Below are 14,006 nucleotides of genomic sequence, written 5' to 3'. Positions count from 1 at the left end.
TTCTATCCGGTCTCTCAGCTCGGGTTGGCCCCACAAATCCACCAGGTCAGCAGTTTCCTGGTCGCTCCAAATCAATCGCATTATTATTAATTAAAATTTGAATTAACTTTTATGAAAAGTAATGATTGCGTCTTGATTGAACACACATGAAGAACTCGCGGGTTTTTTATTCAAGAACTTCTAAACGCAACAGCGTCATCGACTGTGATTGGTCGACAGCCGACGAGGAAATGTCAATCTTGGTCACGCCTGGGTCAATCCAGGGTCAATATGGGTGCTGAGCCAGGATCGAGATAGGTAGATTGAGATCGAGGTCACGCCAGGCGCGAGTCGGTGCAGATGCGGTCACATTATGAAAATCTCACCCGCGGTAAGTCAAGCCAGGCTTGAAAATATAGTGTGACCGTAGCCTGAGTCAAGTCGTAAGTCTGAACATTAAAGAGTGGAGATGAATGTATGTAGCCAGAAATCCGAGGTCGTTGAGGTAGAAAGACAAACTGCCCTGGTAAGATTGTATTTGTCAATTTCAACATTTCAGTTTAGACAAATTTAGTTGTGTACTTTAACTAAGCTTTTGTAAACACTGTAACAATAGTATATAAATATATTTAACATATTCACATAGTATAATCTTATCATTCTAAATCATATACAATACTATCCTCTGTATAGTAGTCTTATTAAGTGGTTTACTTGTTTCAGTACAAAACTAAGCCTGTCAGTGGTTTTGTTTTTCTTGTCATCCCTTACCGATCAAAATTGTTTAGTCTTATTTGAGAAAATCTTTTTAAAGGATTAATAAAGCATGACTCACCATAATTAAGTAAAACTCGTGTTATCTGTTTTAAACTTGGCAGCCATACTCTACTTTGATTGAATCTGATTGAGTTGTTCATAAGAGACCAGAGTGTTTTAAATGCCTGCATTATTGTGTGTATACTCCCATGAATTGACACTGAAAAAGAAAAAAAATATTATATTTGAAGGCCAAAAAAAAGTTTGTATGGAGCAATACAAAATTTTGAAAATCTAAGTTGCCTTTTTTAGCCCAAAATGCTTGTATGATGTTTCAAATCTCCAGTTTTCAAGCTATAATAACATTGATAATTTAGCCTGTTTTTTCATTCTAGAATCATCCTAGATTAACCCTAGGCCAATTGACAAAAAAACTTTTATATCTCCACGCACCATTACAGCACCTTGCACTGCCTACAGTAGGTTCATGATGTCACCCATTTTTACACCCACCCTTGGTACACGTCAACTGGTATAACTTGCATTTTAATGGAAGTCTGTGGAACATTTGACAAGAGATTGGAGCAGCAGTATGCTGTGAGTTTTCCCAACTAAATAGAATTCAATTAACATCTCGACGAGATTTGATTGACAGATAAACCAACTAACCAGCGAGCACCATTTAGTCACATGATCAAAAACTTTTTCTCTGACATTTTAATTTCCTTAGACAGTTGGTTGTCAACGCAAAACATACGTGAGCCTAGGCCTAAATGTCTATGTTTGGTTGCACATCAGTGACTTGGCCTTTGCCAACGAGGTTGACTAAATGCGGCTTTTCCCTCTTGCTTTGGGAGCGAAATACAGAGGCTTTTACAAAAATTTAACCGCCTAATTCATGAAATAGATTAACACTATGAATATATGATTCATTTGCATACCGCCTACCCTGAATTCTCTTTCTTAAAGAAGGTTGATAGCAAAGAAAATGTTCGCAAGTCTAGCCGCCATTGTCTAAGGTTTTCGTGACTTTGTGGGCGAGGCTTCGCGTCCTTGTCAACATGTCAACGCTAGTAACATTGCTTATTGTGCTTGGAAGGCACTCCACATACATTCTTCTCTATCCATTCAAATGCATAAATGGGTTCCCAGTAGGAATTAATGATTTCTAAACCAGCAATCCTAGGATAATGCAGGGTTAGGTGTTCTTTTTCCTTTTCTCATGAATTTGTTATGGTAGTAGAGTCATTTTCATGAGATCCGTGACTAATTTTAGGATACCTTTTTTTCTCAATGGATTTGGCAAGATGGACCAATTTAGATAAAATATAGCTCCTATATACCTACCAGATATGGGGGGAAAGTCCTGTTTGGGGGCGTTTTTCAAAGTGACCGCCTGTTGATTTGGACGCTTGTATCTCAATAACCACTGGTCAGAAAGACATGATTTTGGTCTCAAACTTTTCACAATATGCATGTTCCTATTTGTTGTAATACAACTTTTTCTCCAAAAATGGCGGGAAATGTGATTTTTGAAAGTTTGTCCTTTGACCTTGTACTGTCATATCTCGAAAACTACTGGTCACAGAGAATCACAATTAATTGCAAATTGTTCAGGAGATTTATGTTTATATTCGTCTTAATGAAAAAAATATTCAAATAGTGACCGGAAATGGTAAATTCCGACCTTTGACCTATTGTAGGGTCATTACATGTCAAATCAACCAGATTTTAAAAAAAAATTCCTGTATGACCGTCTCAGATTTTGATGAAATTCCATAAAAATGATCCACTGTATGTAAAACCAACAAAAAAAAAAATTTGCCTTTTAGGGTATGTAGTTTCCGAGATATTGACTCCTTAAAAAAGGGGCGTGGTTCTTCAAGATATGCAAATGCAATTTACTTCAACTTTGGAAGCTTATAACTCGGGATTGGTAATAGCTATCAAGGTCACACTTGGTATTCTAACTTATTGTTTACCGTATTTCACAAATATGACCTTAGATTAACAGTCATTCCTTCCCTTTTGAAGTTATCTGCACTCAAAGTAGCCTCTTTGTTTAACGATGCAAATTTTTTTGTGATTTTCAAGGTCACCCTGCGTCCATATGAGTGGGTATATGCCCCCATCTTGCCAAATCCATCGAGAAAAAAAGGTATCCTAAAATTAGTCACGGATCTCATGAAAATGACTCTACTATGAACTTGTTTCATATTTTTGTACAAATTGAAAAGGAAGTAAATAAATGTTTGAATTGAATTGAAATGAATTGAATCTGTGAGTTGCAAGACAATTCTATCCTAACATTATTAAACCTAGGCATGCCCTAAACCAGACCCAGTGTTTCTATGTAAAAGGTATGATGTTACCCAGTCATATGTTACTACAGGTACAAAGTGCATCATCACCCAAAACTTTCAGCCAACCAATTATAGCAACTACTAATAAAAAATGATTTTAAACCTGGGAGTTGTTATAGTGGCTATAACAACTCCTGGCATAAACTCACTGAGGTAAAAAATCCACACCATCAAGGCATCCTGGCATGGCCTAACCAGATGAGCCTCTGCCAGCAAACATGAGTTAATAAGGCCAACCAGATCATCTGCAATCAAGGAAAACATATTATTCAAACATGCAATACAAAATAAAAATATACCAGACAGATTCTGAAAGTCTATTTTGAAGATATAACATACATTTATTCAAAAAAAGATCTAAATTTTATATAAAATTAATTAAGTTACTAATACTTTTTTTTTATTTTGAAGGCTGAGGAAATTAGGGAAGTTTAAAAGGGTAAATTATTTCGCTTTACTTTACTTAGATAACATTGGTATAGCATTAAATTACAGTAAATGTTGTCACATATTGTAGGCCAGAGCTTGATATCTATGTCTAAGCATTAGGGAATATGCAAGACTTAACTACGAAATGCAAGGAAATCTGAATAAATAAAACAGAACACCAAAGACTAAAAGATGTATTGTCCCTTGACTAATCAAAAAATCATAAAACATAAGTTTGAAATAAACTTGCTCATTTTGCAAATTATTAACTTGTGCATAGAAATTATTGAATTTAAAAAATGTGTACCCTGATTTTTAAACCAACAAATTATAATAAAAATAATAAAACACTTCCAGTGACTGGAAGTGTTTCTATCATTTTTCGCTGTAAACTGATGGGTAGACATTTTTTTAAAACACTAATTTCTATGTTCAAGTTGATAACTTTTATATTACTTCAAAATGGGCAAGTTTTTTTTTTATTTTTAGCATGGGACAATACATCTTTCATAATATATAATGAAAGTGCTAATTGACAAATATTTTTTTAATTTATTTTAAACATTGTAAAAGACTAACTTCTGTGTTTTGGAAGGTGGTAGTAAGATATTTCATGAGTATTATTTTTGAGTTGATGGAAATGTTTTACCATATGAGTTTGCTTCTTGATGCTCACCAAGTGATCTCGCATTAGAAGTTGTGATGTCACCAATGGATTTAAATATTGTACTGCCAAAATGAATGTTTCTTAGTTTTAGCCTCTGTATTTATGGTACAAAAGTATCTAAGTACAGCAGTTGGCTGAGAGGTATATCCTGCATATTGTGCTGAAGACCCAGGTTCAAACTCAGCCAACACTGAGTCTGATCGCTCAGCTCCTTAAATAACTTTCATATTGAGATGTAGGTGTTTGTATCTGTATGTGTTGTAGTTAAGTCAGGTGGCGCTCCACTGCGGCTGCCGCGGGTTCCAAGGGGCACATCCCAAATTTTTGATTTCCGATTTCCAATTTGAATGAGGACAAATAAATAATGAATTTTATGGATAATATTATTATCCATACAATATTTGCATAATAATTGGAACATTTTGATTTCATAGTTGTGGTGAAGCTGGCATCAATTGTACTAATAAAAATCATAGTTTAGTCTCAATATGCTGCCTCTATTTCTTTTTCTACTAATAATAAAAAAGTACATTAAAACACATATAAAACATATACTGTAAAATTACCTGGGGATGCTTTCCATAACAGGGAGTCAGTTGCCTTCCCCTTCACAGGCCTAAAACCGCAGTCAACCAAACGCAGGGTAGATGGGAAGGAAAATACCTGTAACACACAGAAATGCCAATTAGTTAGCTTTGTGTACAGTAATTTTAGGTACAGTACCTAGAAAAACATTCAATCAGAAGGAATAAAAATTATGTTTCTTTTAATGAATGACAATAAATTTGTCAAGCCAAACCAGTCACTTGTCGCAAAAATCAATTTTGAGTTAATAATACAGGGTTAAAAAGTAAAATAAGAGCTATAAAATGGTAAAAAAATAATTCAAATCTGACATCACCTTATGAAGTTACAAGCGTTTAAACATATAGCTGTTTAAAGAACAATATATGAGAAATCAGCCTTCAAAGTTAATGATTTCGGGCATTTCCCATGCAGAAACTATCATCAAATAATTTAAAAAGTATTGTTTTAACATTGAAAATATGGGAAATAAGAGCATAGAATAATGTATAGACATATAAAGGTTAGTTTAGTGCAATAAAATAGATTTAAAAATTTGACATTCCAGCATGTTTTTGGCCATTTTCTCTGAAACACAATTTGCGACGAGTGACTGGTTTGGCTTGTCTTTGCCAAAAATGGTGAATAAGTGAAGAAAATGTCAATCTCAAATATTTCTTGAATTTGCCTTGTTGCTACAGTACCAGATGAATTGGAGCCAATGCAGAGTTTGAAAGACCAACAAAGTGCCTTTTGCTAGGTTAACCTTTGATATTTGTATTTTATAAAAAATTTAAAAAAAAATGTTTTACCATTTATGTTACTGGTTTTAATATCATCTATCTACAAGAACGTATATTCATATAAATTTGTATTAATATAAAAATGGATGGAGTTAATGGGAAAGTAAAAAAATTTTGAGTAAAAACTAAAATGTTATCTTGTGTGAATTGGTTTTGAGCTATTACAGTAACTGCCCTAGTTACCAGTTCGTCCATACTTAAATGGTCTGCACCCTATCTGCTGTAAAAATGGGGATAATAGATGTCTAAACCTAAGATAAGATGTAAGTGGAATGACAGAAAATCCTTGAAAATGATGCAGTTTCATCTGCTTTCTTTCAACTGGAGCAATTTAGCTTAGTTAGCAGAGCCTCAGAAGAGGTGCTCTCAATGCAATGTCACTAAGGGCCTGTTTCTGCTGAGCAAAAAAACTAAAATTACTGTACACAAAACAAAAACACGGTTAGGAATGCGTTTGAAAAATTCGTGTTTTTACACGCATTCGTTATAGGGTTCACGTTCAGAAAACATGCATTTTGTGGTACACTTTTTTAGCTGCAATGCAATACCATGTTTTTCATGACTCGTCGGTGACCCAAATTGACCTTGGTTTAATCGCGCGGAAAATTTGGAGCGAAGAAAAAAATTAAACCAATAGGATGACATGCTTGAAGATCATACCATACTTTTTTCATACTTTTGTGGTGTGTTGTTTACCTCTTTCGCAGCATGCGCTGTAGATTACAAGAAGTAAGGTCAGCTTCAACTTCCGTTGGTGACCGTCATTTAATCTCCGCCCACTAGCCAATGCTCGCATTACCGTGTTTTTATTTATTGCACTTTTCACTAGAAACGTGTTCAGAAGGAATTTAACCGTTTATTAGAAACAAGTGTTTTTGGTGTTATTCAGCAGAAACACGCCCTAATTGATGCAGCGGTTGCATTGTAGTCTCTCAAACTTGAGGTTGGAGGTTCGAACCTTTACTGTGCATTCTGCTTGTGTCATTGGGCAAGGCAATTTACCAAGTTTCTCTCTCTCATTCTAGGAGTATAAATGGGTACTTCGTAGGACATGATGAGGCATTGAATGTATTAGCCTGTATCTGCATTAAATTGCAAGCACAACTATAAATATTCCCCAGGGAGTGGAGGAGGTTGCACTTTGTGCTGGTTTGATTATGGATCCAACCCTTAGAAAAGGCACTATATTATCACAATTGCCATAATATTTTCTTTGCTTTTTTTAAATATTAAAATACAATAACTTACTTCACCAATGTGGTCCAGGTTGAAAACATCATCTCCGGGGTATATACCTGGCACATGATCAGTGGGGTAGGCAAACTATTAGAAAAAATTAAAATAATTTGTTTTCTAGCTGTTAGGGATTAATCAAGAAACATTTCTGTTAGCAAGAAATAATTGCAATGCAAAAACAATTCATTCATTTATAATATGAAATCAGCAGAAACGTAATTAAAACAATAGTAGTTCCTAATATTATTTCATGATATATTGGTAATGACCAAATATTCCTTTTCTTAAATTATATTGAGCTTTCTATTGGATGGGCAGCACGCATAGAATCCATAATAAGAAAGTACACAAAAAACAAAGAAAAAGAAACCCCCATGGTTTAGGGTCAATATTCAAGAGATTGTTTTATACATAGTGACACATTTAGTAGGTCTATACCGAAATTGGCTCTATGGATTCAGGGAGAAAATTCTGGTTCATTTCTCAAAAGGTTTTAAACTATAAAGTTGAATGAATATTTCTTAATTTGAGACTGCTGTAGGTGTTATGATACAATGAAAAAAAAAATAAGTGTCCCCTTAAATAGAGATAATTTAACCATTTGGCACACACAGGAAGTGTCCCCCTTACAGGGGTTGGTCATAGTGTTAAAAGATAAATTTCCCCTCGCTTAATGGAAAGGAGGGGTTCTACTGTATCTCATTATTATGTACAATCCAATGGTTATTACAGCCAATCAAGTATGAGAAGCTCACCATATTTACATTTCTAGACACAGAGGTAAGTATACAAGCTCAAAATATACACATCAGCTCATGACATGACTATTTTAAATATGGTGACTCAAAATTATGAAATAACATACTTTATCAAGTTCTTTCTTGTGGTCTGGCAGTATGTTGTTTGCGTTATCTTCAGACTTGGCTCTGTTCATCCAATCAATGCCCATATCCTTCTTCAGTTCTTTTGTAATCTTAGCTAATTCAACATCTTTCAGATCCTACAGCATCAAGAAAATTATTGTTAAAATATCTGTCAAGATACAAATTTTAAAGCTGCCATTTTTTAAACAACAATGTTGAGAAAACAAAGATCATAAACTATGAATCATTGCTAATAATTAATAATATCATTTTAAAGAGGATGAATGCTTGATTTCTAGGCTGGTCTTCATCTATGCCTTGTATTATGTGTACAGCAGTATGATGATATAAATGTTTGATGATTTGGTTCGATTGGATTTGATTAGACCATTGGTTTTCAACCTTTTTGCTTTCGCAGACCCCTCTGGACATGCGGCTCTCCTGTACTAAACATCTTTACATAAACCATACAGAAAATATAACAGATTCTAACAAATTAGCAATAAAATATTGGATTGAAAATATAATGCCAGGTTAAGCAATTTACTGTACTGTGAACGAAGGCTATGCATATGTCATTAGGTATTTTATTATTGATAAAGTACCATACCTGATGATTAGCAGATGTTTATCACACTGTTGTTAAACAAGAATAATCATGAAAAATTGGTCTACAAATCTAGCTTTACCCCAGCATATTTTGTGAACCCTCTGCGGACTGGTTTGACTTGGCGGAACTCCGATTATGTTTTGCGAACCCCTAGGGGTTCGTGGACCCCAGGTTGGGAACCACTTGGCTAGACTACATAGCCAGTCTGTGCTATGGGCTGTCATGGCATAGGTTGCAAAACACAAAAGCCACCTGCTGGGTGACATTTACATCATAAGTCCTTCTAATAAGAATTACCAACAGCCTTCAATTAACATATATGTTTGTATATTTATAGGTTAATATTAAACATGCTTACATCCCATTTCATAAGTGTACAAATAAACAACTGGCCACAAAATGTGAATGAATATAAAATGTCTTCTGGTAGTCATTTAAAAAAACTATTTTTAAAAGGATGTTATAAGTGTGCACTCTTTGCATTCAATATTAACATTGTGTAATAATGGCAGTTCAAAATATGAAGATGACAAACCAGGTACAATCTTGTTATCTTACCAAAATGATATAACAACAATATGAAATTGAATTCTTAAACATAAGAGATTTTTAAAAAATGAATCATTTACATTGTCCTGTTTATTTTGCACCATCTTGTCTAAGGTAAACTTAAGTTTTCGTTCTGGAGGTTTTGTTTCAATGTTGGTGATGGAGTTGTCAAGTGGAGAATCCTCCTGAAAAATACAGTAAGACAAAACAGTTGGATTCTACATTTTGATTTTTTTTTCTTACTCTGTAATTTATTCTGAAAACACTCTTTTTATTTGTTTACTGCATTACAATGGAACCTCAATTCAATATCTGATCTGGAACATAAACCACTGCAGTATTTGTGCTTGCTATCTGTCATTATATAGTTAATCACAATTTGGATGAGAGGTAGAGAAACATTAATTTTTCTCATTGTGTTGCTGACAAAAACAGAACATGCTACCAGAACACACTGATCACATTTTTAGTACTTCTTATGAATTGTTTAATATTCAGATTATAAAACTAACAAAATGGAAGACTTTTCTAGACTATTAAACATGAATTCATCTTAATAGAAGGGTACATCCAACTGATCCATTTTGTACTGTAAAATTGACCTTCCACTAAATTTATACTGTATTTGCTTTTGATAATATATAAGTTGTATATTATTATATATATTATAGATGTCATTCTATAGAAAATGGGAATTATGAATAGCAAAGAAGATAAGGACATACCAGGCTGTCTTGAGAGAAGGACACTTCATTTTCTTTAGAATCTTGTTGGTGTTCTCGTCTAGAAAAATAACAAAAACAACTTTAATATAATTCGAGTGAGGAACATCTTACTAAACAATTGCTTTTAGTTCTTAAGTACTGAAGGATTATGAACTTCCCATATGGATCTAAAAGAAGAGCTGATGACTATTGCAGAATATTACTAAAATGTACTATGCCAAAAAAAAAACAAACAAACAAAAAAAAACATGAAAAGTACATTTTAAAAGAATCGATTACATAATTAACTTCTAATCAGAAAAAGAGCAACAAAAATTGTTTATGCTGATTTACTACAAAAATCATTAAATTGATTACAAAATTTAAAAATTGAGGATCAAGAAAAATGTATTATTTAATTGACAGGTAATTTTTTTCCTATTTTAAATTATAATTGCAAGTTAATATCTTACTTTGTGGCACCTCCCCCCCAACCCCCACACTCCAACCACAATAATTACTTCAAAAAAAATAAAATTTTATTTTTGGCAAATTAGCACACACACCGTCAAGAAGAAAATTGAAATTTCAGAAATAAATAAACATTATATTACACCCAACGCTGCCTTTTAGCTGCTTTGATCTTTATTATTCTTACAAAAAAATTATTTATGGCCTTTAATTGGAGGGTATGTTAATTAGCGGGGAACCTGTATTGTATACGTCCATGGTAAAAATAAAATGTTGACACTGTACTGCGATTTGAAAATTTACCTGTTGACTGTGTCACCAAGATCTGGCAGATCGTCATCATCATCGCTGCTAATGAGTTCAATTAATAAGTTGTCATCATTAGTTTCATCATTCATAGTGGATCTTGTTTCATTTAAAGCAGCTGCATCATTCAGTAGCACCTCTGTGTTGGATATATGTTCTGAATATACAAAGAAATGCCACTTAAAAGATGAAAATTATTATAAATATACCCAATTTACATGAGACAGAATGGTGATGTATGGTTTTTATTTTTTTTTAATCTTAGTTAATTATTCCTGATGTTACCATCAATGTTGATGAGAGGCGGCCACAAAATATTCATTTAATTCATAAGCCATGAAATACTAGCACCTAGGGCTGAAACATAGCGTGAGCCACTTCCACAACCTGTCAACAGTGAAAGCTGTGTGGTCAGCGTGAAATGAAATCGCTGTGCAAATTTGGCAAAGAAAAATGCATGTAATAATGAACAGATATTTGTACTGGTATTATATATCTTTGTTTATGTTGCAGGTACAGTTTGGTAAACTTTCGTACACTACAAGGCACACTTCTGAAAACAATGTACAGTAATATCAAAAGTCAATGTAAACAAATTTCAGTTTTTGTTTCATAGGTGATCAAATTCTAAGAATGTTAAACAAGAAGGATATTTTGACTTGGCAAATACTAGACCACAAATATGAGATAACATAACATAGATAATCATCAAAATAGTGTATAATTACCTGTTCCCTCTTTGCCATCATCATGATTATCACTTTGGAATTTGCACGCAGTGTCATCAAAAACAGGATCATTAATGTCAGTATCATTATTAACAATATGATTGTCATCAGAAGCAGAAACTTGCATCATATCTTCATCTTGACTCTGAGGTAATGTCGAAGTCTGTAACTTTGAGGATGTTGTCGCACTTGACCCATCCACTCCATGCTTTTCTAAAGCCCTGATAAAGGTTTTCTTTGAAAGTTTTTCTTTAAGCAGGTTAAAGTTAATGGCTTTTTTCAAGGTAGTTTTAATTGGTTGATTGTCTTTTCTGGAAGAAGTAGCCACTCTCACGTCTGGAGAGTTTTTGGATGGTGAGATCTCAGAGACCGAATATCTTAAACGATCAAACAATCCAATATTCTCTCTGTTTTTATCCAAGTCACAGTTTATGGATGTTTGGCTGCCAGTCTCAACATCAACACCTTCAGAAACCTTACAAATGTTGTCGTTAGCAGATGACTCATCACCATTCCCCTCTATGATGTTTCTCTCAGCAATATCCAAGCTAAATTCTTCAGGTATCTTTGTTATTAGCTGCTCGTGCTGGCTGTTTGAAAAACTTTGAAAAAGAGATTTCCTTTCTGGAAAGATGGAAATTAAATTTAGATTACTATGAAGCACTGAGCCACTGAGCAATATTTTTTCCAACAGAAAGTAAAGGCAAGCAATAAGGTTCTGTGCAGAGTATTTGATGAGTGTATCATAACTAATTTTGTCTTAGTCTCAGTGTTCTCAAGTCATCTGCAACCAGTAATAGGAGTCTCTATGGAACCAGCAAGACCTCCTACACTCTCACAAGCAAGCAAAAACCTCCAGAAACTAGCTCCACTGTACATTAATATTATTACAAGTTAGGGTTTTCGGTCTGGATCACTCTTCACTTGGAACCTTTGACAATTTTTTGAATTGTCAAAGGATAAATCTCTGATACAATATACAAAATACAAGTCAACTTTATTGTCAAAAAATAAATTCTGAGATATTTTTTGTACATAACATAGAATTGGTTATAATGTGATAAATATCATTAAAAATTGTCTAGAATTATAAAAATTGTAGTTATCTTCTTAAGTTTTGATTAAATAAATTACAAGCAATGTACAATGCTGAATGTCTGAAACGGTTTGTTGATATTTTGTGTTGTTTAAGTTTAACCCTTCCCGATCTATTTACGATAATGTCTGAGTATAAAAGATGGGATGAGTCTTGCATAATTAAATGAAATTTCTTAAGTATAACAATTTTAAAGATATCTTCTAAGGGTTTCACATCGGCTCCAATCACTCTGCCAGCCTTGTTAACAATTCTCGATAGTATTCTCTGATATTATTAGTAATATTATTACTGTTTATGTTTGTATATGTTTATGTTATGTATGTACATTTTCTTCACAACTGTATTGGCAGCTGATACATGTATCTCTAACACCATGCATTCATGGTGCCAATAATATAAGTTGGTTTTTAGATAAATGAAATATGATTGGAACTAAACAACAATTGTTGAGGTATCCCTAATGGAAAATGAAAGAACAATTTAACTGGCCTTTGCCATAGCAACAAGGAAATACAACCAAGAATGTTTTCAAATTGATCAGTAAACTTCAGTGTGTACAGTATTAGTAATTAATGATATTAGCAATATGTTCATTTAGAAAAAATTGAGACATTTGGAAGAATTGGAGATTGGTCGATTTCAACAGTAAACTACTCTACAGTACAAAACCCTACTATACCCCAACAGAACAAGCAAAAAGGCAGTTACTGTACCGTAATTGAGATGGAGCTACAGTAATCATTATAGTAAATTAATACATTTTTATATTGGCGATGACAATAGGCCTACTATACTATCTCTCATATTGCTGCAGTACCTGTAGTGTACTGTGTACACCAGGGGTAGACATAAGAATTGGTCAGAGGGCCAAAGTGAATTTTTGATTTAAACACCGAGGGCTGAACCCAGACTTGGATGTTTCCAGTGAGCTTCCAAAAAGCTCTAAGCACTACTGTCACACCACTTTATTCTCAGTTTTAATGTTACTTTTTACATATGGTCGGGCCATAATACACAAGGTGTCTTCTAGCCAATGTTGCTTGGCGGGCCGCACACATAGGATTTTTAATTCGTTTTTACGGGCTGCAAAAAATCGCTGTCGGGCCGCACTTTGCCCACCTGCGGGGTACACGGAAGCTTGTTAAAAATCGCAACCTGTTTATTTTTTACTATTAGCCACCAGTAATACTTCACAGATACACCGGACATGAACATTAAATGAATGATTTTTATTTTTTTTTCCATTTTGTTCTATTTTTAATTATCTGAATTTAATTATACTTTTATAGCACTTGATATACGCCTTTATGTTGTAAGCTTCACAATAACAATTACTGCCTCTATTGTACAGGCTCTTTGACAATTAAACATCAAACAGAATGCATTTGTTATTTCAGTACATTGGCTGTCGACTGTTTTGTCAATAAATAAAGACTTATTCAATGCAGTAATTGACCGAGTCTTTCCAAGTTGAAGAGATTGATACAGTAGTAACTGTTAGTTTTAATCTATGTACTGTATGCCTACTAAGGTAAGGGCATCAAACTCTGCTGTGAATTATGTACTTTTGTTATTTTTTACACTCATGCCTTGTTAGCTTTTTTCCCAATGTATTTGAACCCATTAAAAACATCCAGGTGACGGACTAGGGGGTGCTGTGTTATGGCTGTCTCTTATACACATCTAGATGTGTATAAGAGACAGTTACTATGAAGCACTGAGCCACTGAGCAATATTTTTTCCAACAGAAAGTAAAGGCAAGCAATAAGGTTCTGTGCAGAGTATTTGATGAGTGTATCATAACTAATTTTGTCTTAGTCTCAGTGTTCTCAAGTCATCTGCAACCAGTAATAGGAGTCTCTATGGAACTAGCAAGACC

General features: G+C 33.9%; 1 protein-coding gene across 1 annotated transcript in view; it reads right to left on the bottom strand.

Moving 5' to 3' along the window:
* Window positions 1-14,006, bottom strand: part of LOC117110988 — a 37,909-nt gene that overhangs the window by 8,043 nt on the left and 15,860 nt on the right. The window contains exons 3-11 of the mRNA XM_033253845.1: window positions 11,029-11,652; window positions 10,298-10,457; window positions 9,545-9,602; window positions 8,900-9,004; window positions 7,663-7,797; window positions 6,810-6,884; window positions 4,761-4,857; window positions 3,248-3,343; window positions 815-955 (exon numbers count right to left, since the gene is read on the bottom strand). Of these exons, the coding sequence (XP_033109736.1) occupies window positions 815-955; window positions 3,248-3,343; window positions 4,761-4,857; window positions 6,810-6,884; window positions 7,663-7,797; window positions 8,900-9,004; window positions 9,545-9,602; window positions 10,298-10,457; window positions 11,029-11,652 (1,491 nt within the window). The remainder of the gene's footprint in view (window positions 1-814; window positions 956-3,247; window positions 3,344-4,760; window positions 4,858-6,809; window positions 6,885-7,662; window positions 7,798-8,899; window positions 9,005-9,544; window positions 9,603-10,297; window positions 10,458-11,028; window positions 11,653-14,006) is intronic.

Source organism: Anneissia japonica, unplaced genomic scaffold (assembly GCF_011630105.1).
Source record: "Anneissia japonica isolate Jap-2015-1 unplaced genomic scaffold, ASM1163010v1 scaffold573_len2283161_cov171, whole genome shotgun sequence".
In the NCBI taxonomy this organism is placed as follows: Eukaryota; Metazoa; Echinodermata; class Crinoidea; order Comatulida; family Comatulidae; genus Anneissia; species Anneissia japonica.
This window is presented reverse-complemented; position numbering and strand designations above follow the sequence as displayed.